General features: G+C 42.4%; 1 protein-coding gene across 6 annotated transcripts in view; it reads right to left on the bottom strand.

Annotated features, from left to right (window-relative positions):
- GRHL2 (grainyhead like transcription factor 2) overlaps window positions 1-27,647 on the bottom strand; it is a 181,321-nt gene that overhangs the window by 56,589 nt on the left and 97,085 nt on the right. For all 6 annotated transcript variants that reach the window (XM_045049526.1, XM_045049525.1, XM_006943329.5 and 3 more), the window contains one exon: window positions 15,555-15,649. In XM_045049526.1, coding sequence (XP_044905461.1) covers window positions 15,555-15,649 — 95 coding nt within the window. The remainder of the gene's footprint in view (window positions 1-15,554; window positions 15,650-27,647) is intronic.

Below are 27,647 nucleotides of genomic sequence, written 5' to 3'. Positions count from 1 at the left end.
TACGTTCATGTAACGCTTTCAAAACCTCAGCGATTAATATTCCTGTAATTCTGACAGTACGTAATTTATTTTTTAGAAAAATAATAATTAAATCAAGTGTATCTAGGCAGATAATAGATAGTATTATAATTTTGTCACTGGTTCAAAAATTGATTCAGATAGAAAGATTGGTTCTAAATATACCAAGACCTTTCCAGAAACAGAGGCAGTCTCATGACAATTGACATTTCTTAATAAACCCTTTTTTTTTTACATGTGAATTACAATTTCCAGTTTGTAGTTCCTACAAAAGACAAGTGACTTTGCCCAGAATATAATAACTCTCAGTTGTGCACCAAGCATATAGTAAGATTTATCAAAATAAATACAAATCAATGAGGTTTAGAATTATCACATTAACTTGATTATTAACCCCTAAGATTTTTTCAAGAGCTTGCTTTTAAAATAAACGGGTCTGTCTTTGATTTACAAAGTAAGTTGGAATTTTTTTTTTAATTTTTTTTTAACATTTATTTTTATTTTTGAGACAGAGAGAGACAGAGCATGAACGGGGGAGGGTCAGAGAGAGAGGGAAACACAGAATCTGAAACAGGCTCCAGGCTCTGAGCTGTCAGCACAGAGCCCGACGCGGGGCTCGAAGCCACGGACCGCGAGATCATGACCTGAGCTGAAGTCGGAGGCCTAACTGACTGAGCCACCCAGGCGCCCCGCAAGTTGGGATTTAAAAAATCATAATGTTGATAATTTGATGGAAAACATTTATCTTTTCCTCTTTAAACAATGTATTTTGCATTTCAAGATTCTTCTGATTAAAGATGAAGACAGCTACTTATTTCCTTATTTTGGGACGTGAAGAGCTCTTTTCCAAGAAATTGCAGAAGCATTAGCCTCCAGATTAGAGCGACATAGCGTACAACAAGAAATCAGCATTCTCCCTCTAAAACACAAGCAATATATAAACACATAAGTGTGCTCTTGCCAATCTCCCCACTCTGTTTTCCTCTTGATTCTTAGAATTATTAAAGACCATATGGGTGGTTTTCTTAAATATCAGCATTTTTCTTCCGTTTTATATGACGGTATTTGGGTGCAGAGGCAATGCCAAATTAAGACAGAAAGACAGCCTAAAAGTAGACAATATGAACACATAACCTCTCAGTCTTAGGCATTCATTCATTCATTGCCTTCAGGCATTAATTTATCAAATATTTATCATGTATCTTCTGTCTGTGCCTGGTATTACGCTACATGGTGGGATTCAAGAATGATGAGATAAGGGCACCTGGGTGGCTCAGTTGGTTAAGCATCTGACTTCAGTTCAGGTCATGATCTCATGGTTCATGGGTTGGAGCCCCGAGTTAGGCTCTGTGCTGACAGCTTGGAGCCTGAAGCCTGCTTCGGATTCTATGTCTCCCTCTCTCTCTGCCCCTCCCCTGCTCGCTCTCTCTCTCTCTCTCTCTCTCTCAAAAATAAATAAACATTTTTAAAAAATGAGAGAATTTGTGAGTTTCTTGAGAACCTAAGAAATTGAGATTTTCTGACACTTCCATTCATATAGCACTTTTAGGGAATTACTTAAAATCTCATAATATAATTCTTTATTTTCTCCTACAGATACTCTGGGTATGTCTGCATATACATACATACACATTAGGTTTATTCACAGAGTCTACCAGAGTTTTCCATATTCTTTTAGTCCCCAACGTTTTCCATTTCAACAAACCAAGCTTGTTCCCGGTTGACAGCCTTTGCCACTTGTTGTGCCCTCGATCTCCAGTGCTGCCCCACACACTGTCCCGCACATTGCCAGTTCCTTCTCATTCAGGTTTCAGTCCAGTGCCAACTCTTCAAATACCTGCCTTGACCACCCCGTCTAGAGTTAGCTTCCTCCTCCTCTTCCCACCTCAGCCCAGGACCAGAAGCAAACTCTATAACGCTGCTCCTCTATTTTCTTCATAGTACTTGACATCGTCTGGATTTATCTTATTGTTTTTCTGTTTAGTGCCTAATTGCCTGTCTGCTCCACGGGGTTGCAAGCCCATAAGAGGAGGCCCTTGTCTGCCTCAAGGTCACTCTAATCCTAGTGCCAGTCCCATGATAAATACTCAACAAATATTTGTCTAATGCATTCAGGGAAAATTACCTTTCTAAAAACACATTTCCCTCTTTATCCATACTCTTGCCTTGGTTTTAGCCGAACCTCTTAGGAGCCAAGATTGCTTTGAGTAGCTGAAGTCATCAAGATAATACAGCAGAATGAGCTGCTCTGATCAGATTTATCCTCAAAATTTGTTACGTGCTTGCATATCAACAAACATAAAGTGAGCACCAACTATATACTCTGGATGAATATACGTACGTACGTACGTACGTGTGTGTGTGTGTGTGTGTGTGTGTGTGTGTGTGTGTGTGTGTATGCCATGGATGATGCTATTTATGTATGCTATGGGAAATAAGGGAGTGTTCGGTACAGTTCTATCCTCAAGAGAGAAGAGAGATGTTACAGTTTTTGCTATTGTGAAATGTAGATAATTAGATACTAAACTGACTATCCCAGACTATAAGTTCTGTAAGACTTGATAAAAAGGAGAGAAATCCGCAAGTCAGCCAGGGAAGATTTGGTATAGGTGTCACGGGTTGGAAGACAGATGGATGCTGACTCTGAAAAGAGCAACGAGGCAAGCCTTGTGGGAGAGGAGGGTGTGTAGGGGGAAGTTAAGGTGGAGCCCAAAGGAAGGCGCCTGGTGAGGGAAGAGGCCAACCACGATGTGTCTGTCACTGTGATCAAGTCATGAACACCTAATGAGGTCAAGTTATGTATTATCGGGGGGCCAAGGCAGAACTCCAGCCGTAGCACTCAACATTCAAGTCACAGAGAGGACAAGGAGAGTGAAGGCTGAGCAAAGGCCACCAGATTCAGATGTAAAGAGGTCCTGTATCCCTTTGAGAGGCCTGACTAATGGAGGGAAGGGCAGGAAGCTAGATCGCTGGGGTGAGCCAAGACTTGGAGTCAGACAGAAGGCTTCTCAGCTCGGGAGTGTGGTGGAGGAAGGAGGGATGAACAGGAATAGGGGAAGCAGGTAGCAGACAGCACGGCCACGCAGAGGTGTTCTTCCAAGATGGAGGAGGTGTTCCCACATTAAGAGAAGGTGAACGTCAGAGGCTGCAGAAAGGTGGAATGGGGGGCCTAAGAGCCTCGGAAGCAAGGATTAAATAGGAACGACTCAAAAGTGAAGCCATGTAAGAAAAAAGACAGAGCTTTCTTGGAAACTGGAAGCCAAATGAGGGGAAAGCTCAGCGAGGGAAAAAAATGTACAGGAAGTTCAGAGTCAGGTACTTGATGCAAATCCCAGCACTGTGGCCTTGGACTAATTGTTTGCCCTTTCTAAGCCTCACTTGCCTCATTTTTCAATAGGCACAACAATCTCTACCTCAGTAGTGCGCCACTTTAAAATGAGATTATGTTTGGGGCGCCTGGTGGCTCAGTTGGCTAAGCATCCAGCTCAATTTCAGCCCTCATCATGATCTCACAGTATGTGACTTCGAGCTCTGAGTCGGGGACTGCACTGTCAGAGCAGGGATTCTCTCTCCCTCTCTCTCTCTGCCCCTCCCCTGCTCGCTTGCTCCTACTCTCTCTCTCTCTCGCTCTCAAAACAAATAAATAGATGTTTAAAAAAATAAAATGAGATTAGGTCTGAAACTGTACAGTGCTGTGAAAATCTAAGGGAGTTTCCTCATCACCGTGGTCTCTATGGTTGCTCCTTTCTCTGACCCCAAGCCCTTCCTCACCTTGATGGCACAGCCAACAAAGCCACACCCATTTTTGCCCCCCACCCCCAGCTGCTCCCCCTGCAAGGCTAGTTCTTTGTGTCCCCTCCAGTCCCCCAGTTCAAGCCCTCCTTCCTCCCTCGATTCTCTCTCAAGGCATCTTGAGATGCTATCGCCAAATGATTCAAAGGCAGGTTAGTTAGGATTCATATTAATTTTAGCAAAAAGATATTTAATTGAAGTGAACTGATTTTTACAACAGAAAATCACTCTCTGCACAACACTTCTAGAAGGGTGGAGTCACAGGCTTTGACAGGGAGAGAGCAAGAGAGAAATCTCTCAGGCAGGACCTTTACTGCCCTTCACCTGAACACAGCTTGTGAAATAGCATCTCAGGATGAGGAAGAATTTGGACCTTATACCACAGTGGGGTGGCCTGTTTCATAAATAATGAGCTCCCGGTCAGAGGAAGGATGTAAATACAGACTGAAAAGATTCAGTGACTCAACTTTCTGATCATTTGTTGTTATATGAATCCTTTTTGGCTCATGTTTAATACTTAAAACTTGCTTTGAGTTTGTAATACTATGGCACAAAATTCAAAAGGCACAAAAGAGTTAACTGAAAACACCCCCCCCCCCCACCGAATAGTTCTCTAAACAACCAACAGTCTCTTGAGGATCTTTCATAATTTCTTGTGTATCCTTCTAGAAATATGCCATGCAATACATATCATTATTCTTTTTTATACAAATGGTACCACAGTAAACATAGTTATGCATCTTGCTTTACTAAATAAATTTTGAAGATAGCCCTTTTCGTTTTTAAAGAACTGTGAAATAAGGAGTAATAATTTCTTTACCATTGGGCTGTTTGCAGTCTTTTCATCTTACGAGGATGCAACGTGTGTCTTTCAACATGGATTTCGTACACACATGCACATATAAATTTTTCACAGTATATAAGGCCATGTCAATATTTTTATTTTATTTTTTTTTATTTTTTTAACGTTTATTTATTTTTGAGACAGAGAGAGACAAAGCATGAACGGGGGAGGGTCAGAGAGAGGGCGACACAGAATCTGAAACAGGCTCCAGGCTTTGAGCTGTCAGCACAGAACCCGACGCGGGGCTCGAACTCACGGCCCGCGAGGTCATGACCTGAGCCGAAGTCGGCCGCTTAACCGACTGAGCTACCCAGGCGCCCCCCATGTCACTATTTTTAATCTGGCTTTTGTCCTCACAATTTGACCGAAATTGCTTTCTTCGAGGACTCAATAGCAAATTTATAAGCAAGGGTTCTCCTATTTAGTAGGCATCCAGGAGGTCTGGGTAAAATATGCATTACAGGGCCCCATGCCCAGAGTTTCCAATCGGTAGGTCCGAGGTGAGAGATCCAAGTACCTGCACGTCTAACCCAAGTTGAGGTGGATGACACACATGGAAGGCCAGGCTTTGAGAAACCACGACCTGCTGCACCGACTTCACTGGCCAGTTCTTCCTTCTTCCCCTGCCTCTCTGCCTTCTTCTGTAGTCTCCTTCCTGACCACCCCTTTCTTGTCTGGTTCCTCCAACATGCCTCAGTGGGGTGAGTCTGAACCTCATCCTTTCCCGTGACTTCTATCCTCCCCTCTTTACAGACAACTCCTAACAGCTCTCCTGCCCCAAATTCCCTACTCTTCTTGTGTTCTCCACGCCACACCTTCGAGCATCCTGTTCTTCCACCTGACGTGCTCCTCTTTCCAACTTCCATGTGCTTACGTTACAACTGACCCTTACGACACAGCCCGTATGCCAAATCCTCCCCATGTCTTCCCTGATCCCACAGAAAGGTGATCTCTCTACATGCTACAGTATTTAGAAGTGAAGTATAAGTGTGTGTGTGTGTGTGTGTGTGTGTGTGTGTGTGTGTGTGTGTGAAAGAGAGAGAGAGAGAGAGAGAGAGAGAGAGAGAGAGAGAGAGAGAGAAGATAAAAGAAATCTGGCAAAGTATTAATAATGAGTCAATCCCAGTGAAGGGTATGTGGCGATAATTGTATTATTCTTTCAACTTTTCATTTGTAATTTTTTTTAAAAAAAATTGCTAACGTTTATTCATCCCTGAGAGAGACAGACAGAACATGAGCAGGGGAGGGGCAGAGGGAGAGGGAGACACAGAATCCGAAGCAGCCTCCAGGCTCTGAGCTGTCAGTACAGGGCCCGATGTGGGGCCTGAACTCACTAACTGTGAGATCATGACCCGAGCAGAAGTCAGATGTTTAACCGACCTAGCCACCCAGGCACCCCTCTAACTTCTTTAAGGAAAAAGTTGGGGGCATTTTTAAATAAAAAAAGAATTTTCTCCCTTTCCAGACCTTTCCTGGCACTTTACCTCTATTTTCATAAGAATCTTTGTCACTCTTCCATTCATATTACATTTATTTACAGCTATGGCTTACTTCTCAGCCTGGCCAAAATGTTCTCTGAGAGCAGACACTTTGCCTGGCTTATCTGTCCGTGAATTTCCACTGCCTGGCCTAGTGCATGATATGCAAGAGGCAAGCTGCTTCGAAGGAGTGACCGCCCCTTTGCCAGAAATAATGTCGGATGTGTTCCTGCTCGATCCTCCTCAATACAAAACGGCAGTGCTGAAAGAGCACGTGCTTTAGATAGCCCAAGGTGGGAGTTCTGGCTCTGCTCCGCGTTAGCTGTGCAACGTTCATGCAGCTGGCTAACTTCTCTGGGCTTCAAAGTCTTCATTATTTAAATGAAAAGTGTTATCCACCTAAGATATGAATATTGCGTAATAGACACAAAGCACCTGGCGGAGTGCCCAGTATGTAGTAATCACTGAATAAATATTAACCTTGGTGCATGTGTGTGCATGAGAGCGCACGCGCGCACACACATACACACGCACCGCCATCGGTCTATGAAATCCAAATCTGTAATTTAATTCTCGGCACACATACAGTAATTCATGCATGGAAATTACAGAGCCCGGAGCAGAATTCAGTCCAGAAACCATGGATACTCCACATCCTAACAAAAGATCAGGCCACTGATATCTTCAGTGAGATGCCTTCCACAGATTATTCCTTCTATATGTGAATTAACTCTAGCTTTAGAGCTTTTCCTACCAACCATTACCTTATAAAACTGGAACAAAGGCATGGCTTTGTTTAAGTTCAATACCAAAGACTCCAGCAAATGTTTACCTTTCCCTTCTAAAACTTCCTTCACCCACACCACGCCCCAGCAAACACATAAAAATGCCATTTGCCCTGCTTCGCAGTGTGTATCTGGACCTTTCACGACCCCACCCTGGAGCCTCCCCCAAGCCTTTCTTTACCTTTGAGACCATGAAAGATGCCTTATAACGTTCTCTAACCTTCCACAAGATGACTTGTTTAAAATTGGGCCCTCCTTAGACGAAAAATTGGGATGTAACTTTCTCTTACTCAGCAATAGCTATCAAGCTCATCTCATCCCAGACTGTCTTATAAGCAGAAAGAGGGCTCCCCAGACTGCTGGCAGGAGGTTGGGGGTTGGGGTAATGAGCCAGGTCATGAGCCCACGGGGCATCAGGAGTATGGCCATCCTTAGCCAGTACTTTGGCTTCTTTTTTCATCCTGAAAACCAATATTTACATTATCTTGTCTTCTGCCTTGGGATCCAGCACTGGAGTGTGGCAGAGAGAGAACACGGTCCATTTAGAAACATCCCCTCAGAAGGTGAGATTTGTCAAGACTACAGAGACTATAATTTTCTAAGTGCTGTGAGGTGGCCCAATACGAACTGATGAACTATTTTAGACCAAAAAGAAGTATTGTAAAGGAAAGAGAAGGAATGAGAGATACAATAAATTTGGGATGATTTAACGGATGCACCATGATTTGGTGAATTTCAAGCCAGTCTTTCAATTAGCATAACCTTATTTCCCACAAAGAGAGACTGGATAATTTGCAGTGTACAAGGCGGTGAGAACACTTCCATTTTCGCCAACTTAGTATTTTTACATAGGCCCTGATCAAAGCACTGGTGTTTCCACCAGCTGTCTGTTAAGCTACTAAAATTGAGATAATGAGGACAGAAAAGCTGTCTTTCCCATCCATTAGCAGCTGATGGAGCAAAAAGCTAAGCTTAGCTTACTGACCACTAGCTGTACCTAGAAAAGACAGCACTGGGAAGAGAAAGGGTTAACCCATGCATCAAGAAAAGGAAGCACCCTGGAGTACATGGGGACAGAGTACGTCAGTCTCCACGACAGCTCTCCTCACATCTCACAACGTGAAGGAATTCATGACACAGGCCACATCAAGTGTCCTTAGTCCAAGGCAGCTATAGGGCCATGCTGGGACATTAAACAAACGCCATTTTCTTTTATTTTTTTATCTTGAGAGCGAGAGAGAGTGCACATGTGTGATTGGGGGAGAAGCCAAGGGAGACAGTGAGAGAATCCTCAGCAGGCTCTACACGCAGCACGGAGCCCAATGCAGGGCTGGATCCCACAACCCTGGGATCATGACCTGAGCTGAAACCAAGAGTGAGACGCTCAACCAATTGAACCACCCAGGCGCCCCTCCATTTTCTATTTTAAGAATGGGTTTACAAATATAGGACACCTTTTATTCCCCACTTCCATTTTGATTTTCCAGGCCAGCCAGCTGACTCTTATCAGCACATCCATGTTTCTATCCCTCAAACCGGGTCTCAGTTCTCATTCAATATCTCCTTGGGATCAGAGCAGAATCAGATATAAATGCAATAAATAAAAGGTACAAACATTAAGGAAAATAGGGCTCAGAAGAAATATCAACATGTACCCCCTCACCCTGAATTTCCTTACAATTTAAAAAATTACATGGAAATCTCTTCCACAAACCCAACTCATTTAAAGCATCCAAAGGGACCACAAAGTTAGAGGAACATATCTCTAAAATGAATTATTGCTTATGTGTAAATATTTACTTCGAATTTACTAGATCGGTAAATGTGGGCTTTCGTTTATTGGATTATTCTCAAGTTGCAAACATAAAGCTAAAAACCGTTGTGTCCCTCCTGTAAACTTTATTTTCTCTAATGATAATCATCACTCTTGCCTTGAATTTTTTTTTCATGTTGTGCTTCCCGCATGGCATTGCAAAAAAGAGAAAAGAATAGCCTTCACGGTTCATAACAGCATTATACCACTCACAACAGAAACAAAAGCGTAAAAGAAAAGTGTACAAAAAATAACGCACATGAATATGAAAATGAAATTCGGGTACCAAGGAGAGCAGCTGGAGAGAAGTGAGGAGTATAAATGTATATCACTGTGGTGAAGAAAACACTGGGATGTCTCAGAGTTACATTACAAAGCATGCACCGATCTTTAATTAATACAAAGTTAGTGATCGTGCAAATGAGATCACTAATGTAAGGCTAATACACACACACACACACACACACACACACACACGGCTGAACAGTCCTCATTCCCATATTCATTCTAATCAATAATATGTATAATATCAATAGAAAATGTACCAGGGCAACCAAAGACGTGGACAGAGAGAGACTGTGTTGGGGCAGCGAACCCATCTTGCTGGTGGGCAGTAAGGAGACAGAGTGACAAAAATCATGGTGGCTTGATTGAACTGCTTTCCTCAAGGAGATGGGGCCAACCATTTGTTTTCTTTTTCTCTGGAGCTGTACTCCATAAATTGCTTTGAGAAGAAAAATCACAGTATGCTTGGGTCTAAAACAACAAAATGCATATTTCCCTCTCATGGGATGTTTAACAGCGTGGACTCTGGAGGATATATGTTTAAAGTCCACCTTGTCTACTTGCCTAATCTTGCAGTGCCTGCTACGTAGGAGTCGATATTTAGTGGAATCAGAATCTGAGATACACAAGAAAATGATCTATAACGTCTCACCACCCTTCTGTTCCCTGCCCCACCCTGACCAGGTCTCAGCCCTGCCCACCCCCGATTTCAGCACAAAAGTTTAACAGGGATAAAAACATACGGCTTATCTGTGTCCTTGACCCTTTCTAAAATTGCAACAACTTCCTTTCGGAAAGTTCCTCCCTGAACCCCCAAATGCAGGAAGAACGTTCGCTGCTGATATGGCAGAGTAGAAGCTGGACTAGCGACCCCCCAGAGCCCCTTCCTGCAACTCAGCACAGAGAAGGGGAGGGACGGGGTAGGCATTGCTCTGGAGGGTGATCCCTGCTTCTGCACATAGGCACAGGTGACAGGCAGCCAAGAGTAACCCAGGAGTGACAGAATTTCCTATTATTGAATTATAATAAATTCTTTTAAAAATCAGGGATGGGAGACAGAGTAGTAGTGGGTTTATCTAACTGCTTGGTTATTTAGCAGTGCTGGTAGTTAAGGGAGGAGGAACATTTTTACTGGATCAAGATCATTCCAAAAGGCTTGGATGCAGAGGGATTAAAAAAGGCTTCATGGAAAGAAGCCTCCTTCGTCTTAGCTTATACACCACAGAAAGAATGAAGCATAGAAATGGGGGAGACAGTGCTATGGTGTTCCGGTAGAAAATACACAGAAAGGAAACTTGTTCCTCGGAGCACCAAGTAGCATCTTAATGCTCACGTAATTCTCTGTGGTCACATGAGAGGCGTTTGCAGCACATCGCGGTTTCTTGAAATCACTGTGAACAGAGAAAACGGCACCGGACAAAAAACAAGGGGCCCGGTTTCAAGAATCTCTTTAGAAATCTGGGAGAAAGGGGAGTCTGTAATTAGGGTTTGCTGCCCTTCGGCTCTGGGGGTGATGTCATCGCCTGAAGAAAGGCAGTGCTCGGTGCCAGGAATCTGAGCTCACCGCTCTTCGATAATTCAATAGGGTCTTGCCTGGGAATTCCTCATCTTGGGGATTAGCGAGCAACAGATCTACTTTGTAGGTACCAGCGTTTGGCTAAGGGAAAAAAAGAAAAAGTGAAAGGACCTTGGAAACGGGAGTCACGTGAAAGAATGAAGCACTGTGACCTTCCCAACAGAATCGCATGGACTGGACCTTAATTCTCTGTCACCTCTTCCTGCCATTTGCCAGCTGAGGAAACCGCAGCTCAGGTAGGGCAATTCACAAAGCCAGCCATTCCGGGGCCGGGACGAGTGTCTGACTGCCCGAACTCCGGTGCTGGCACCCTGTGCTCAGACCCCCATCAATCTCCAGTCTGTGACAGCGTGGACACTCAGGACCTCACCCACCCAGATATCACCGAGTCATTCCCAGGGACCCAGGGACACCAGTTCGTGTTACATGAGCTTCCAGACCGCACAGACCCTGAGGGGAAAAGAATGTCCCGTCGCAGACTGTTTTCTGCTGCCTGTGTCACTGCTCAGAGGGACGCTGTGGCACAACCAGCAAAACCGGTTCTGGGTAGAACTCTGACAGTTCTGCCAGAACCGTGCTGCAACTGAGACCGAAAATCTGCAGCTAATCCCCAGGCCTCATTCTAACTAATAGTTTTAACACCTTCCCTGGCCCAACTCTTTCCTATCGTTAGATTAAACGATTCGAGTTTCACATCCTTGCCATTCTTCTATTTGTGCTAAAGGAGAACTAGAAATGCAAGGTAGGACAGCAACAAAAGAACAGAGTAGGAACTGTGCTTTCGAAAAACGCATAAACTTTTATCATCGAGTCTTGAGTATGCATATGTGCTAAGACTACCAAATACCAGGCCGTTATTTTTTTTTTAATGAACGCCCCGAACCTTAAACGTCCAAATAAAAGCTCTTCTTTAACATAGTTATCGTAGGAAGACATATGGTTTTCTCAAATGATGCTGCTGTGACTCAAAGTATGTTTGCAATGTCTCTTCTGACATTGCTGTCTTTAAAGCTGGTCTTTCACAAAGGAAATCTCATTTTTAACCATGAAGTGGTATTATCAAACGTGTCGATACGTATTCAGACTTGGACCCAGGCGATTTCTGATGTTTCTCTTTTATTTTTAAAAATTTTTTTAATGTTTGTTTATTTTTTGGGGGGGGGCAGAGAGAGAGGGAGACACAGAACCCGAAGCAGGCTCCAGGCTCCGAGCTGTCGGCACAGAGCCTGACGCGGGGCTCAAACTCACGAACCGTGAGATCATGACCTGAGCTGAAGTAGGGACAGTTAACCGACTGAGCCCCCCCCCCACCGCCAGGCGCCCCGATTTCTGATATTTTTCTTTAAACATATTCAAAGATCAAGATTTACCACCACTGTGGGCATTCAAAAGGTCACAGCAACTCTCTTGAACAGAGCTAACACAAGGCGACCTCTGGCCGGCTGCCAAAGCCTGGCCAAGGCACCCGGGAATGCTGGCAACCTCCACTGTGTCACTACCTTCCCCAACACTGAAAGCCAGTGAAGATGTAAACTGCATATTCAGTAGTTTGAGAGGGTGTGGTTGAGGCATTAAGAACTCACATGTCCCCAACGACCAGGCAGGGAAAGTTCCCGAATGGAAAAGGCTAGAGAAAAGGATGTTACTAAAAACAACAGCCAGTATCTCCTAAGAGCCACTCGTGGCCTTGCAAATGCTTAGACTCATGGGTGCCAGAATCTTTCATTATCCAAAAGAATCCAGAAGTCTAGATTAAAAAAAAATAATAATTATAATCTCCTGGTTATGAAATGTGGGCAAATTTTTTTTTAATTTGAAATAGGAGTACATAAACGCATGAGGTACAACACAACATACAATTCTGTGGCCCACATAAAGGCTGGAGGTCATAATTTTGTGTCCTCTGGCCACATAAACCAAAATAATGTAGGACACTGAATGGGGCCCCGGCCTCATAACCTACAAAAAATTTCTCTGTGGACGTTACAAATAGGAACCTGTAGGCAAGGTCAATGGCTCCTGAGAAGTCCACATCATGAAAATCACAAACAATTCTGCTGTGGGAAGGATGTTTTTACTTCTTGCTTTATGGAAACCATTTTCTCAACAGTCATACAACTTTGCTTTTTGTTTTTTGTTTTGCAATCTGCTTATTATAAAATCAGTAATATTTTAAAGAATGAAGTGAGGGGCGCCTGGGTGGCGCAGTCGGTTAAGCGTCCAACTTCAGCCAGGTCACAATCTCGCCGTCGGTGAGTTCGAGCCCCGCGTCGGGCTCTGGGCTGATGGCTCAGAGCCTGGAGCCTGTTTCTGATTCTGTGTCTCCCTCTCTCTCTGCCCCCCCCCCCCCCCCCCCCGTTCATGCTCTGTCTCTCTCTGTCCCAAAAATAAATAAACGTTGAAAAAAAAATAAAAAAAAAAAATAAAGAATGAAGTGAATTTAACTTTTACGGTTTTTCTTTGAAAATTCTGCCAGTAGTTTGGGGGAAATTATTATTTTTTTTTATTACTTATTTGATCAACCCAGACTGCATACAATGGCAACAACCAAGTTATAGTCACTAAAATATATATACTAAACAAACATTTTGCCACAGTAAGCAATATGAAATATCCTCCACTGCCCTTTGTCAAGGTCTATGTGAGCTTAAACTTGTCAGCCCGTAACAACACACATGCACAACCACACACGTTTCAAGAAGAAAAGTGAGCTCCTACCTATGGGAAATGAGTGATATCATCTGCACTAGGCTAAAAGAAAGGTCAGTTCCACCCCAAATTACCTACCTTGCTAGTTCACTGCAGAGCCTCCATCATTTAAGCCATCACCTCTGATTAGGCATGTTCTTCAAAAGGTCCCTACTGACACATTCACCCACTAGCACTCATTATCACAGACCGCCTGATAATGAAAACTGGGGCTATGATCACAGTTCACATTTATAGCTTGCTTTACACTGACAAGGCACTTTCTTTCTTTTTTTTTTTTTAACGTTTATTTATTTCGAGAGAGAGAGAGAGAGAGAGAGAGAGACTCTGTGTGTGTGTGTGTGTGTGTGCGCGCGCGCGCGCGCGCGCGCACGCGCGGTGCGTGTGTGCTCGCGCGTGCGTGTGCGTGAGCAGGAGAGGCGCAGAGAGAGAGGGAGAGAGAGAATCCCAAGCAGGCTCTGTGATGTCAGCGCAGACCCCAGAGCAGGGCTCAATCTCACGAACCTTGAGATCATGACCGGAGCCGCAATCAAGAGTCTCGAGAGTCGGACACTTCACGGACTGAGCCACCCAGGCGCCCCTGACAAGACACTGTCACTGATAGGATCCCACTGTCTTCCTGATCCCTGTGCTCCCTATATAGTTGGCCTGCCTCTCACCCCTCCCACTGTTGTGGGGTTATTGGTTTCCCTGTCGCCTCTCCCTGAGCCCTGGATCTTCCCACGTCATAATCCCAGCACAATGTGTGGTACAGCAGAGACCACTGGAAAAGTGCTGTTGTTTGTATGTGGGAGGGAACTGAGGCCCAGGAAGGTCAGATGACTCTCTGAGGATTTCAAACCCCACTCCATGGTGCCAGTGCCCGGATGGCCTTTTCATCATCTACCCCAGCAATGTAGATGCTAAGGGAATGGAGTTATGAACGGGAAACACAAGATTTGAGCAAGGAACTTTAAATGGAGGCGGAATGAACCATAGAAGACAAACTTTCCCTACAGTTCTGTGTGGGACCTGACCTCCCATCCGTTTGTTGCAAGGCCTACTTCCTCCCCTTGGATGCACTGAGCCACCGGAACATTCTCTAGGCTGTTCTGGCACTCCGTTGCCGCTCACCCATTTGGGTCACCTTTCTTGGGCCTAAAGCCAATTTCATTTACATCGCTTCATACCTGAGTGAAATGAGACACTGAGCAATTCATCTTGTACATAACTCATGCCCACAAACTCCCATCCAGCTTCCTTTCTCACCCAGCCTTCCCCCTGCTCGAAGACAATAAAGCATTGAAGGGAACTGTTTACATTGATCTTTTCATTAGTTTGAAGACAGTCTTCTAACACCCTCCTAAATGGTACATAACTGAGGCAGAAAACAAGCTTAGGTGTCATCTGGAACCTTCTCTTAAGTGCAAAATAAGGCTCAAGGATCAGAAGCTAAACAACACAGAAAGATGAGTGAGCATAAGCAGAGTCTGTAGTTTTCGTAAAATCGAAGAGACTCATGTCTGGCAGACAGACCTGAGTAGCCGTGCGTCTTACTTTTTTTTACCCAAATCAGTGCAGTATGGACATCTCCCCTCAGGGCACAACTCGCCGGAGATTTTACCATTGCCTTTCCTAACCATGCTGGGACCAGGAAAAAAGACCAAAAGTTGAAGCAGTCAGGATTAAAGACAGGATTCAATGTAACGGTGCCAGTTCTACCACAGGGAATGAAGGTCAGAGACCCCCAGTCGTGCTTTCTGTACCCTTCCCTCAAGCAGGCTCTGTCTGGAAGGAGTCATGGGGCCAGAAGGCCTGCCCAGTCACTTACCGATGGCCACATTAGCTCTGAACACTTTCCTGCCTCTGTAGAAGGCAGCGGTCAGGGCTGTTTAGGGGAATCTGCAGTGTAGGTGAACGAGGTTTTCTGGACGAGCCTTGCCAGCATCATGTGCTAAAATAAAGCACAGGGAGCTGGAGGACTGGGGAGGGGCATGCAGCTTGGCCCATCCCACGAGAGGCCACAGAGAAATGCACACACTCCCTTTTCTCCTTTATCCTCCAAAAGGCAATTTAACTGCACGTAACTGAATGTGCGTAACTTCTAGAGAAAGATAACAAGTTCATTTCCCTTTTTTTTTTTTTTTTTAACCCCTGGCTTCAGTTAACAAATCTTTCCCTACTTATAGAGGCTGTTGTGAAAGAATCATCTGCAGGGAACGGTGACGTTATTTAAAAGGCACGAGAAATGAATCAATGCTACTTTTTCACTCACCTTTGCCTCTTCATTCACGTCCCAGGTGAAGGAAACAGCGTTATATGCAATCTCCTCGATGTTTCCAATCGTATTAAAGCTCTCCTTGTAATCAGCTGTCACGTTAAAAAAGAAAAAGGTTTTAAGAGAGTAAGAGTTACTTGATGACATGTACTTAAATGTCATTTTCCAATGAGGAGATTTAAACTTTGCCTACTCTTCCGGCTACCCCTTAGCAACAGTTAAGGATTTGTGCTCGCACATTTTCTTTTACTGATATTTTCTCTATGAGAATGTTCTGCTATTGGGAGAGCAAATCTAGGTGAAGCGATGTTCCTAAGAGATTTGCTTATTGGTTTCATTTTTTACGAGGTTTACAGAATTATTAGTGTTTTTCCCTCCTGAATCCCTGGACACCTATCCACTCCCTCACCTCCTCACATTCCTGTAGCTTAGTTGTGCTGGAAGGTGCCAGAGTCATCTGTAGGGACGGTCTGGTAGAACAATATGCTGGTTATCAGCCAGGCAGTGTTACGGGAACCCAGGGAAGAGATACCAGGAGAGTGCAAGGAAACTTTTTTTCTTTTCTTTTCTTTCTTTTTTTTTTTTTTTTTACTTCCTTTTGGATTTAGGTGCAGAGAATTGAGTTAATCATTTTCACCTCCCTATTACCACTTGTCCATTTAAGGCCTTCTCTTCATTTATTTCTTTGTTTATGTATTCATTTTTCTTCCCTATCCTCTCCCACAAACGCAACAGCTATCGACGTGTTTGCTACGTGTGCTTAGAAAATACGTTGGGTTGATTTGCCTGTGTGCATAGCTGTTATTTCCGGAACTTGCGCTGTGCTATGGCTAGACTTGCCAGATCTAGCAGTTATTTGGGATATACTTATCCTGAAGAAGTATCTGTTGTTTGCCAGTAATTCAAACTTAACTGGGCACCCTATATTTTATCTGGCAGCCTCAGCTAGGAACCTCTTCGGGTCTCTAATCACATTGCTGGAGGCATGCCTATGTCTAACAGCAGCCGTAGAGAATTCTGTGGTAACCATCAGCCACTGTTTACTTATTCGCTCCCCCCAGATATGGACCCTCGAGTGGTCTCCAGCTTTCTGGTACACAGACTACATTGCAAGTGATCCCTACTACCCACGCTCTCCACTGTCACTGTCGTACTTGGCATTAAGGCCTGGACATGATGTTCCTGCTTTTTTGTTTGTTTAATTTTTTATGTTTATTTATTTATTTTTGAGAGAGTGAAAGAGAAAGAGAGAGACAGAGAGGGAGGGAGGGGCAGGGAAAGAGGGAAACAGAGAATCCCAGGCAGGCCCCACGCTGTCAGCGCAGAGCCTGAAGCTTGATGCGGGGCTGGAACCCACGACCCGTGAGATCGGGACCCAAGCCGAAATCAACAGTCGGACTTTGAACCACCTGATTCACCCAGGTGCCCCAATATTCCTAGTTTTAATCCTCACTATGTCTTGAGTGTTTGAGTTTATGCTTACCATCTGGATTTCCCCCTACTTTTGGCCTACTTTGATTCTGTACTAAATAAACATCGGCCGTGTCCTGCCTGGATGGCAACAAGGTCCACAGCCCATCTGCTTTCCTTCGAGGTCTGGATCATTCGCAGGGTGGTCACCTAATCACAAATGTTCTTTCTCTCAAAGGTCTCATCATGACTCTTCTGAAAGTCAGATCACGTGCTTTTTCTAATTTTTCTCAGGGCTAAAATTTACACCATGATCGATCATGTCCTTCACAATCGGGACTGGACACCTCTCTGTGCCCTCATACTCCAGGCCCACAATGGGGGCCAGGAGAAGAGGTCTTTTTGTTTATAAAATCTTTCTAGTGGCACCTGGGCGGCTCAAACGTCCGACTTTGGCTCAAGTCATGATCTCGCGGCTTGTGGGTTCGAGCCCCGCATCAGGCTCTGTGCTGACAGCTCAGAGCCTGGAGCCTGCTTTGGACTCTGTGTCTCCCCCTCTCTCTGTCCCTTCCCTGCTCATGCTCTGTCTCTCTCTCTCTCTCTCTAAGGGGAGACACAGAGTCCAAAGTAGGCTCCAGGCTCTGAGCTGTCAGCACAGAGCCTGACGCGGGGCTCGAACCCACAAACCGCGAGATCATGACCTGAGCCGAAGTCGGACGTTTAACTGACTGAGCCACCCAGGCGCCACTAGAAAAAAATTTTTTAAATAAATAAATAAAATCTTTATGAATATTTTTCTTGCTGCACTAGGACAGGAGCTGGGTGTTATGACGAATTCCCAGGATGTGTCAAGTGTTTGTTGCCTACAAAATCGGACATGATTCTGACTAAATGGTCATCTCTTCAAGCTGTATCCTTCTGGGTTGCTGTGTCACTCCGGGGCTGGTGGCTTCTCGAGGCTTTAACAAGCTGTGCTCATGCTGTGACATTTTGAAGTCTGCTTTCCTAAAGTTCACATATCCAGTCATTTTTATCCATTTCCTCCTCACTTATTGTAAAGTCCAAGTTCATGTGATCCTTTATCAAGATTTTCACCACTTTCTTACAGTAATGCAACCCATTGTGCTTGTATGAATCAGGCAGAGAGAAGCAGTAGGTCCTATTTGCTTTTTCTATCCGTGACATAAATAATAATAAAACAAAGTCCGTAATAATAAGTCCATATTAATCCATAATAAAATAAAGCCAGTTTGATTTGGTTTTCTCTTTATTACCAGGACCTGTATTGAGGGTTAGTCACAGAAAAACCTACTTTTTAACATGCCCTCCAAAATGGCCCTCCAGACCCATTCTCTAGAATGTGTTGTGCCAATCTAGATTCCACCAGAATCCTATTTCCCCTTTTGCTCACCCAATTTCTAACTTTTTTTTTTTTTTTGCCAATCCAATGGGTACAAAGTGGTATCCTACTGATGTAACATTTGCATTTCTTCTTCCACTTGTGAGTTCAAGCATCTCTTCACATCCGGGATAGCTAAACAGGTGTTTGCTTATATAAACTGCCTGTTCATGGCTTTTGTCCATGTTTCTGTTGGTTCCCCCAGGAAAATTTTAAAGCAAAACTATGTATCTTTGCATTTTTATTATTATATTATTATTATTTATTATTATTATTATTGTTATTATTAATTATTATTAGAGAGAGACGATTTGTGCATGAGTGGGGGAGGGGCAAAAGGAAAGGAAGAAAGGATCTCAAGCAGGCTCCACACCCAGTTTGGAGCCTGACTCAGGGCTTGATCTCATGACTAAGAGATCACGATCTGAGCTGAAATCAAGAGCAAGAGGCTTAACCGACTGAGCCACCCAGGCGTCCCTAACTTTACGTTTTAAAAAACGCATACACACTTTAATACAAAAGCATTCATCATAAAGACCACAATCTACTCCACAAACAAACACAAAAAAACACATCTGTGTAAATATTTCCTGTGTCCTCCCTCAGTCTGTCTCCCTTTCTCCACAATATGTAAATATTTTTATACAGTATTGTAATAATTATTTTTACTTTGCTTTTTTTCCCCCCTTAATACTTCTTCAGCATCTTTCCATGTCAATAAATAAACTTGTGGAAAATGCAATTCAGTGTAATTACAAAATACTATTATACTGAATTTTAAAAATAACTTTGCCAAAACTTTATTTTGCTCTTGTTGGTCATTTAAATGATGTCCAATACTTTGCTACCATAAATAGTACTTCATTTAATTATCTTTATGGCTAAATATTCACAGATACTTCATTATTTCAATAAGATATAGTCTCAGAAGTGAAATTAACAAGTCCAAGGCAAATATATTTTTTTATAATTTTTTTTAAGTTTATTTTTGAGAGACAGAGCACAAGCAGGGGAAAGGCAGAGAGAGAGGGAGACACAGAATCTGAAGCAGGCTCCAGGCTCCGAGCTGTCAGCACAGAGCCCAACACAGGGCTCGAACTCACAGACTGCGAGATCATGACCTGAGCTGAAGTCGGACACTTAACTGACTGAGCCACCGAGGCACCCTGATTAGCATTTTTTTTTTAACAGCTTTAGGTCAACTGTAATGTTTAAAAACCAAAAGTCATATTTAGAAATAAAGACAAACTAAAGCAGTTTGGTCAAACACTTTGACTAAGGATCTTAAATACGAATTCTATACAAATACAATGCTTTCTGCATCCCCTAATCGTGCATAGGGCCTCTGTCAGTTTGCATCATATTCACTTCATCACCAAATAAATATATTGAACAAATATGTACCGTGTGTCCACTATGTACCAGCCAGTGTCATCACACTGGGGAGACAGCAAGAAACAAGACTAGGTCCCTGATCATGTGGCTTTTACGGTCCAGAAGGAGAGAATATAAATAAGTAGACAAATAAATGAACAACACAATTACATTTAATATGCTTTTTTATGCCAATAACAAAACCCAAAAACACTGGTAAGGCTGCTTTTTACTGAGTGGTTACATTACTTTGTTTATTTCCTTCATACCATGTGCCAATATTTTATTGATCTGTTTACTTATTTATTACCAGCATTTCCCATTAGCTATTTGTTCTATGCAGGCAAGGAATTGATCTTAAACGCTGCTGTTTTTTCAATGCTTCACATCATACAGATGAGACGCACTCCATAAATGTGTTGAACAATGGGGTAAGTGAATGAATGTATCCACAAGCATTCTAAACCAAGTATATAACTGAGACTGATCTCACACCTTCCTCTTTAACCTTACGCAATATAAGAAATGTCTGTTTATCTTTAGTCTCTAAGCCGTTCCTACAGATGGTAAAATAGCTCTGCTATCATTTGTGACTAGGAAAGTTTTCTAAGACTAAGCAGCTTATGCACATTGATGTTGGCTTGTCCACATGTTTTTTTGGTCCAATGAATAAAACGCTAATAGCTATATCTCTCATTTCCGAAAACTGTGTTACTGTTGTTTGCCTAAGGGTTTATGGCTCATAGTATAGAAATAGAAACTCAGCAACCTGTTGGTAAGCCTTTCCTCAAGAAAGCTTCTTAAACCCAAATTTTGCAAATGTTGATAGTTGCAATTAGTAAAAGGCATTGTCAATGAGCTGTCATAAGAAGCTTAGTTTCTTGCCACAACAAATTTCCACAATGTTGGCAATTTGAAACAACAGAAATTTATTCGCTGGAGGCCAGACTACCCAAATCAAGGTGATGGCGGTGTTGGTTCCTTCTGGAGACCCTGAAGGTTGATAGGTTCCATGCTCTCTCCTAGCTTGTGGTGGTTGCTGGCAATCCTTAGTGTCCCTTGACTTATAGACATACCCCTCTAATCTCTGCCTCTGTCTTCACATGGTGTTCTCTTCTGTGTCTCTGTGTCTGTTTCCCTCTTCTCTTGCCTTCTAAGGACTTGTCATTGGGTTTAGGGCACACCCTAATCCAGCATGGTCTCATCTTGAGAACCTTGACTTAATTACATCTGTAAAAACCTTGTTCCCAAATAAGGTCCTATTTATAGATTCTGGGAGTTAGGACATGGACACAGCAGTTTTTGAAGGTCACCATTCAACCTCCTGCACCTGGAATTATTCCCTTCTATGACAAGAAGTCAGGTGACTTGAGTGTATGGCTTGTTCTTGCATGAGAGCCACCATAGCTGAAAAGTAATCAACCCACTCAAAAAAAAAAAATTATAAAGCACTTAATTTTGAACATATTACATTTTGAATGGATTTTTTTCTCTAAAAGAAGACAAGGCAAAATAAAAACTACATGTTTGGTACCTGGGTTGCAAATGTCTATAGAATACTAACATCTACTTAGTAAGAATGAGGATATAAATGGGAAAATGGATTAGATGCTTCCAAAAATCAGCATGTTGAAATAAAATTATAATTGGCTGAGGTTCCTAAAAAAATTTATGCAAATTTAATCTGAATTAAAAATTTTTTTAATGTTTATTTATTTTTGACAGAGAGAGGGAGAGAGACAGAGACAGAGAATGAGTGGGGGAGAGGCAGAGAGACGGAGACAGAATCTGAAGCAGGCTCCAGGCTCTGATCTGTCAGCACAGAGCCCATCGCAGGGCTCAAACTCATGGACTGTGACATCATGACCTGAGCCAAAGTTAGATGCTCAACCGACTAAGCCACCCAGGCACCCCCCCCCTTTTTTAAATCTGAAATTTAAAGCTAGTTCTTACTAATTTTTTTTCAAATAGGCTTCACTCCAGCATGGAGCCCAACATGGGGCTTGAACTCATGAACAAGAACAAGACCTGAGCTAAGATCAAGAGTTGGGCGCTTAACTGAGGGAGCCATTCAGGTGCTCCTGAAGATTGTCCTCATTAATCTCAATAATTTATACACAAAAGAATAACCCTAAAGTACACAACTAATCTGAAGCATAGAAAAGAATGAAACCATGAAAGAAATGGGACTCTATCTAATGAAATAAGAATGAAGTTGATCTCATTGTTAATGTCATGTTGCTAGTGATAGTCAAACTTTCCAGGGTCCTCTCTAAGGCTATGTATGTCCTTAGAATGTCAGAGTGAAGTGTATGGGAATGCACAGCCATATACATTCTTTAGGGCCTGCAGGAGGCTCCCCAAAGATGTAGAGTGAAGATTTCTGGTTTCCCAAAGCTTAAAGGCCTGTGTTGGTGTTCTGTAACAGTGCTTCTCAAATGTTGGGGTGCCTCAGAATTGCCTGTAGCGCTTTGGTAAAATGTAGTTGTCTAGGCCCACTGCCAGAGATTATGATTCAGTGGGTCTGGGATGTGACAAAGAATGTGCCTTTCTAATCAGCTCCCACTAGACGGGGCTGATGCTGCTGGTCTGGGGTCTACACTTTGGGTAGTACTGCTCTGTGGCAAACTGAAATGACTACTCCTTTGGGTGCACCTGATTCAGTCCACATGCGGTCTTAGAAAAAGCAACATCTGTCAGTGAGGTCCTAGACCAATTATCAGTGTGATCCATGTGACAACGATTTCCCCTCAAGTGGATGAAAACCGTGCACATAGGAGAACCAAGCAATTACCTAAATGGTGAGACCTGAACAGCACCCGTTCCGAGATGTCTGCTTGCTCTCATGCCTGCAATCCCATCCTGAAACATCCATTCCTTTGGGTAAGGATATTGTCATCTCATGACATTAAAATGCAAATACTCTTGGGATAATAACAACTGCCATAAGCCAAGAGCTTCCTGAGTGCCAAGCATGTGCCAAGTCTTTTACCAACACGAGCTCATCTAATCCTCACAACTGCTCTGTGAGGTAGATCTTAGCAGCCTCCTCCTACAGAGAAGTGGCTCGTAGAAGATCACATGGCTAGTAACAGGCCAACCTGTGATTTGAATCTGGGTCTGGCCGTTGCCGAAGGCCAAACTATTAATCACTGCCTACATTTATCTTGCAAAATTGAACAGTAAGTTGTCACCAGATACGAATACCTTGTAGAGAAAAATCACAGCACATCATACATGGCAACTAGCTAGTGGAGAAGCACTTGGGTCAGTTCCATGAGGCCCCATGAAGATGGAAAGAAAAGTTCAAAAGTTAGCCCTTCTGAGAAAACAAGAGGTTTGAGGAAGAACGATGGCCAACTACAGGGTTTTGGCGAAGGACTTCTGAGCATGGGCAGATGAGCTGTGCTTTTCGTATATAATTCTGGCAAGTTACATTCTGCAGAGAAATGATGGGATTCATTTCTATTTTAATTGTTGTGGAAAGCATGAGGTGAGTCCTTTTTGCCGTCTTATTCTTTTACTTTTTGCATATAATCGGTGGTCTGTTGATCAGTTTTTAGACGCAGAGTTTGTCGGCTGAGTTTTCCTCAAACCGTATGTGTAAGCGTGATTCTGGAATGCCGTCAAAGGAACTGTTAATTCCCTCACCTTAATTAAGCTTCACGTGCTTGGTAAATTATAACCATCTTTTTAAATTATTTTTTGTATATATTGTGGAGATTAAAAGGAACGGTATAATTAATATAAAAATTGTTTCTCTTCTGAAAGGTGTGGATTCTGTCTGGACTAGCGAAATAATGAGCCCTGGAAAGCTGAAAATGGCACACTGCCAATTCAGCGTGAATCCCCTGCAGCCCAAGAAGAGGTTGTTTGTTTTTTTTAACACCACCACCAACAACAACAAAAGCCAAAGACGTGGGGCGCCTGGGTGGCTCAGTCAGTTGAGCATCTGACTCTTGGTTTCAGCTGAGGTCATGATCTCACAGTTGTGAGTTTGAGCCCTGCATCAACCTGAGCGTGGAGACTGTTTAAAATTCTCTCTCTCCCTCCCTCTACCACTTGTGCGCTCTCTCTCTCTCTCAAAAAAAAAAAAAAAAAAAAAAAAAGGCAAAGACCATACAAGGAGTCAATTTATGGGTTGCTGTCCAAAGCATAGGAAGAAAGGACATTGGGGGTGGAGACACCCAGACCCAAATTTAATTTCTGTCCTGCTCTCAACAAGTCCTGTGACTCTGAATAAATTACAGAACCTCTTTGAACGTGATTATCTCATCGACAAAAGGGAAACAGTATCTAAAAACAGACCCTTCGGTGGGTGAGGGGAACAACACTGGCCCCTACTTCCCCTATCAACCTGTCCTCAAACATTTGCCTCCCTCTGTCTGCAAAGACCACATAGAATCAGCTCAAATTCAGGAAACACTTGAGGGTCATTCTAGAAGTATTCACTCTGACTTAAAATAGGTAGAATAAAGAAACCCTAGTCCAAGTAGGTTTTGAGATTTTTTTGTTTTTCAAAATCAAAGAAGTAGCTTCTTAAAGCCTGGATGACTCCTAAGAAGGTGAATGAGTTCATTATATCCATTATCATGCTTTTCCCTAGTCGGAGGTTGGCTTTTCTTAAGTGTGTTGACACTTGAGCTGCTTTTTAACGGCTTTAAATGTATTTCCATCATTTGGTCCTGACCCCTGAGCAAATAATAGGATCAGCCACCAGTTTTGAGAGCCCGAGTGTGTGCTAAATATACATACTTCCCAAACATTACCTCACACAATTGTAACCAGTAGCTTTTTAAATTATCCTTACTGTGTAGAATAAGAAACGGGCAAAAAATGTTAACTACCTCCCCTCCCAGATAATCACTTAGCTTCTAAGTGGTCAAGTTGGAATTGGAACCTAAGAAACTCTGCCTACGTACATAGCCAGAGTCCTCTGATTTCTGTGACATACTACCTTTCAAATGAGTGCCTTTCCATATACAACCTAGAACAAGAATGGCTGAAGACATAATTTGTGACTCACTTATAGGATGTGACCAATATAGAGTGACTTTGATATGAAAGCTGGATATAAATATTTTTCCTATTTACTATTCATAGTTGAATATATTACCTTCACACACATCATTTAAGAAGGAATCTTTCTTGGAATTCTCCCTTTTCTTGGAATTCTCTCCTAATATTTTATTTGTGTTTGATTTACCTTTCTGTTTCTAGCAAAGGAATTTATAAGCCAATGTTCTAGCTTTCAATTGTAGTGACAATAAACTTACAAATAAGAAAAGCATTTTACACTGTAACATATTACTGTGTTCCGTGTATGCTAGTGTTTTTTATTCTGATTTAATTTTTTTGAAGAACGCTGGTCTTGGCTGTAAACTTGATTTCAAATACAGAATAAGTCATACCCTTTGTTCAGACCCAAAAACACATATGTGCATGTAGTACCTTATATGCACCATGGCTTCTAGCTCTGAATTTAAATAAACTTGGATGGGCTTAAAATTAAGCTCTTCTCATTAGTCTATGTTATTCAGTGAGATTTAGATTCAGTCTATTTTTTCATGAAACTATTTCGTCTCTTGAAAAATAGTGCCTGGTACATTCTGACAGTTTGATGAATGATGAAGACATGCATAGTGCTTTGGTAAGTAATTCATTCTTGTATACTGCATGAACTACTTATGTTCAACTTTAGCTTTCCATCCTTCGTCTTATTACTTAGTTTACCAACACTCTTTTTTTTTTTTTTTTCTCAGTTCAAGTAGTTTACCAACACTCTTAGGGGTAGGTATGGGGACAAAAAGTTATAGGTATACAGGATTAGAAGGTACTGCCCACGGTGGCCAATCGGCTGTAATCATCTCAGACCTGCAAACGGGGCTCCCCCCATCTTCAGCACAACAGCCCCCAACATTTTCCCACCCTTGATGATACTTCCAGACACTGTTAGCTTCCCAGTTAAGTCAACTCTGATTTATAAAAGAGAACTGAACTCTTGGTCAGATGTCGGTACGTTATCATCAGTAAGAGACTTGAGAATTGCCAATTCCATGTGAGGACAGTCCAGTCTTCTCTCGAAGACCCACTCTAGTGCCTAGCAGCCTTCAGTGTCAGCAATAAGCTTCAAATACGTACAATTGTACTTTTTTGAGTTGCAGACTGAAAAAATTCAAACAAAACAAATGACTTTTTGGTAACTGGTGGTGCAGGACACAGACACATTACAAGAACTATCAATCCTCACGTCAATTATCTTTCACTAAATTTGAACCACAAACCCAATTCCTGCAGCTGCTCAAGTTCCACTAAGATTAACCACCATTAAAAAAAAAAATTAATTCCAGTGTAGTGAACATCCAATGTGATATTAGTTTCAAGTATACGATATAGTGATAGAACAATTCCATATACTATTCAGTGCTCAGCAAGATAAGTGTGCTCGTAATCTCCTTTACCTTTTTCATCCATCCCCCACCCACCTGCCCTCTGGGAACCATCTGTTTGTTCTCTATAATTAACAATCTGTTTTTTTTTTCTTCTTTATAAAAAAAAAATGCGATTTTATTTGATCCAGTCTTTAACTGGCAAAGAAATGCTTTTTAAGTTGGTTCTGTCTCTCCCTTTATTTTTTTCCCCTTTAATGTAATGTGCAGTCTGGAAAAAAAAACATCTCCCAAGTTCCTGCAGGGCCATTATTCTTTTTTTTTTTAATTTATTTTTTAATTTACATCCCAGTAAGTTAGCATATAGTGCAACAATAATTTCAGGCATAGATTCCTTAATGCCCCTTACCCATTTAGCCCATCCCCCCTCCCACAAACCCTCCAGTAACCCTCCGTTTGTTCTCCATATTTAAGAGTCTTATGTTTTGTCTCACTCTCTGTTCTTATATTATTTTTGCTTCCCTTCCCTTATGTTCATCTGTTTTGTATCTTAAAGTCTTCATATGAGTGAAGTCATATTTGTCTTTCTCTTACTAATTTCACTTAGCATAATACCCTTCAGTTCCATCCATGTAGTTGCAAATGGCACAATTTCATTCTTTTTGACTGCCGAGGAATACTCCATTGTATATATATACCACATCTTCTTTATCCATTCAACCATCGATGGACATTTGGGCTCTTTCCATACTTTGGCTATTGTCAATAGTGCTGCCATAAACATTGGGGTGCATGTGTCCCTTTGAAACAGCACACCTGTATCCCTTGGATAAATACCTAGTAGTGCAATTGCTGAGTCGTAGGGTAGTTCTATTTTTATTTTTTGAGGAACCTCCATACTGTTTTCCAGAGTGGCTGCACCAGCTTGCATTCCTACTAGCAGTGCAAAAGAGATCCTCTTTCTCCACATCCTCGCCAACATCTGATGTTGCCTGAGTTGTTAATGTTAGCTGTTCTGACAGGTGTGAGGTGGTATCTCATTGTGGTTTTGATTTGTATTTCCCTGATGATGAGTGATGTTGCGTATTTTTTCATGTGTCGGTTGGCCACCTGGATGTCTTCTTTGGAGAAGCGTCTATTCATGTCTTTTGCCCATTTCTTCACTGGATTATTTGTTTTTTGGGTGTTAAGTTTGATAAGTTCTTTATAGATTTTGGATACTAACCCTTTAACTGATATGTCGTTTGCAAATATCTTCTCCCTTTCTGTCAGTTGTCTTTTAGTTTTGCTGATTGTTTCCTTTGCTTTGCAGAGGCTCTTTATTTTGATGAGGTCCCAGTAGTTCATTTTTGCTTTTGTTTCTCTTGCCTCTGGAGACGTGTTGAGTAAGAAGTTTGCTGAGGCCAAGGTCAAAGAGGTTTTTGCCTGCTTTCTCCTCGAGGATTTTGATGGCTTCCTACATTTAGGTCTTTCATCCATTTTATTTTTGTATATGGTGTAAGAAAGTGGTCCAGGTTC

The sequence above is a fragment of the Felis catus genome, chromosome F2 (genome assembly GCF_018350175.1).
Source record: "Felis catus isolate Fca126 chromosome F2, F.catus_Fca126_mat1.0, whole genome shotgun sequence".
Lineage (NCBI taxonomy): Eukaryota > Metazoa > Chordata > Mammalia > Carnivora > Felidae > Felis > Felis catus.
This window is presented reverse-complemented; position numbering and strand designations above follow the sequence as displayed.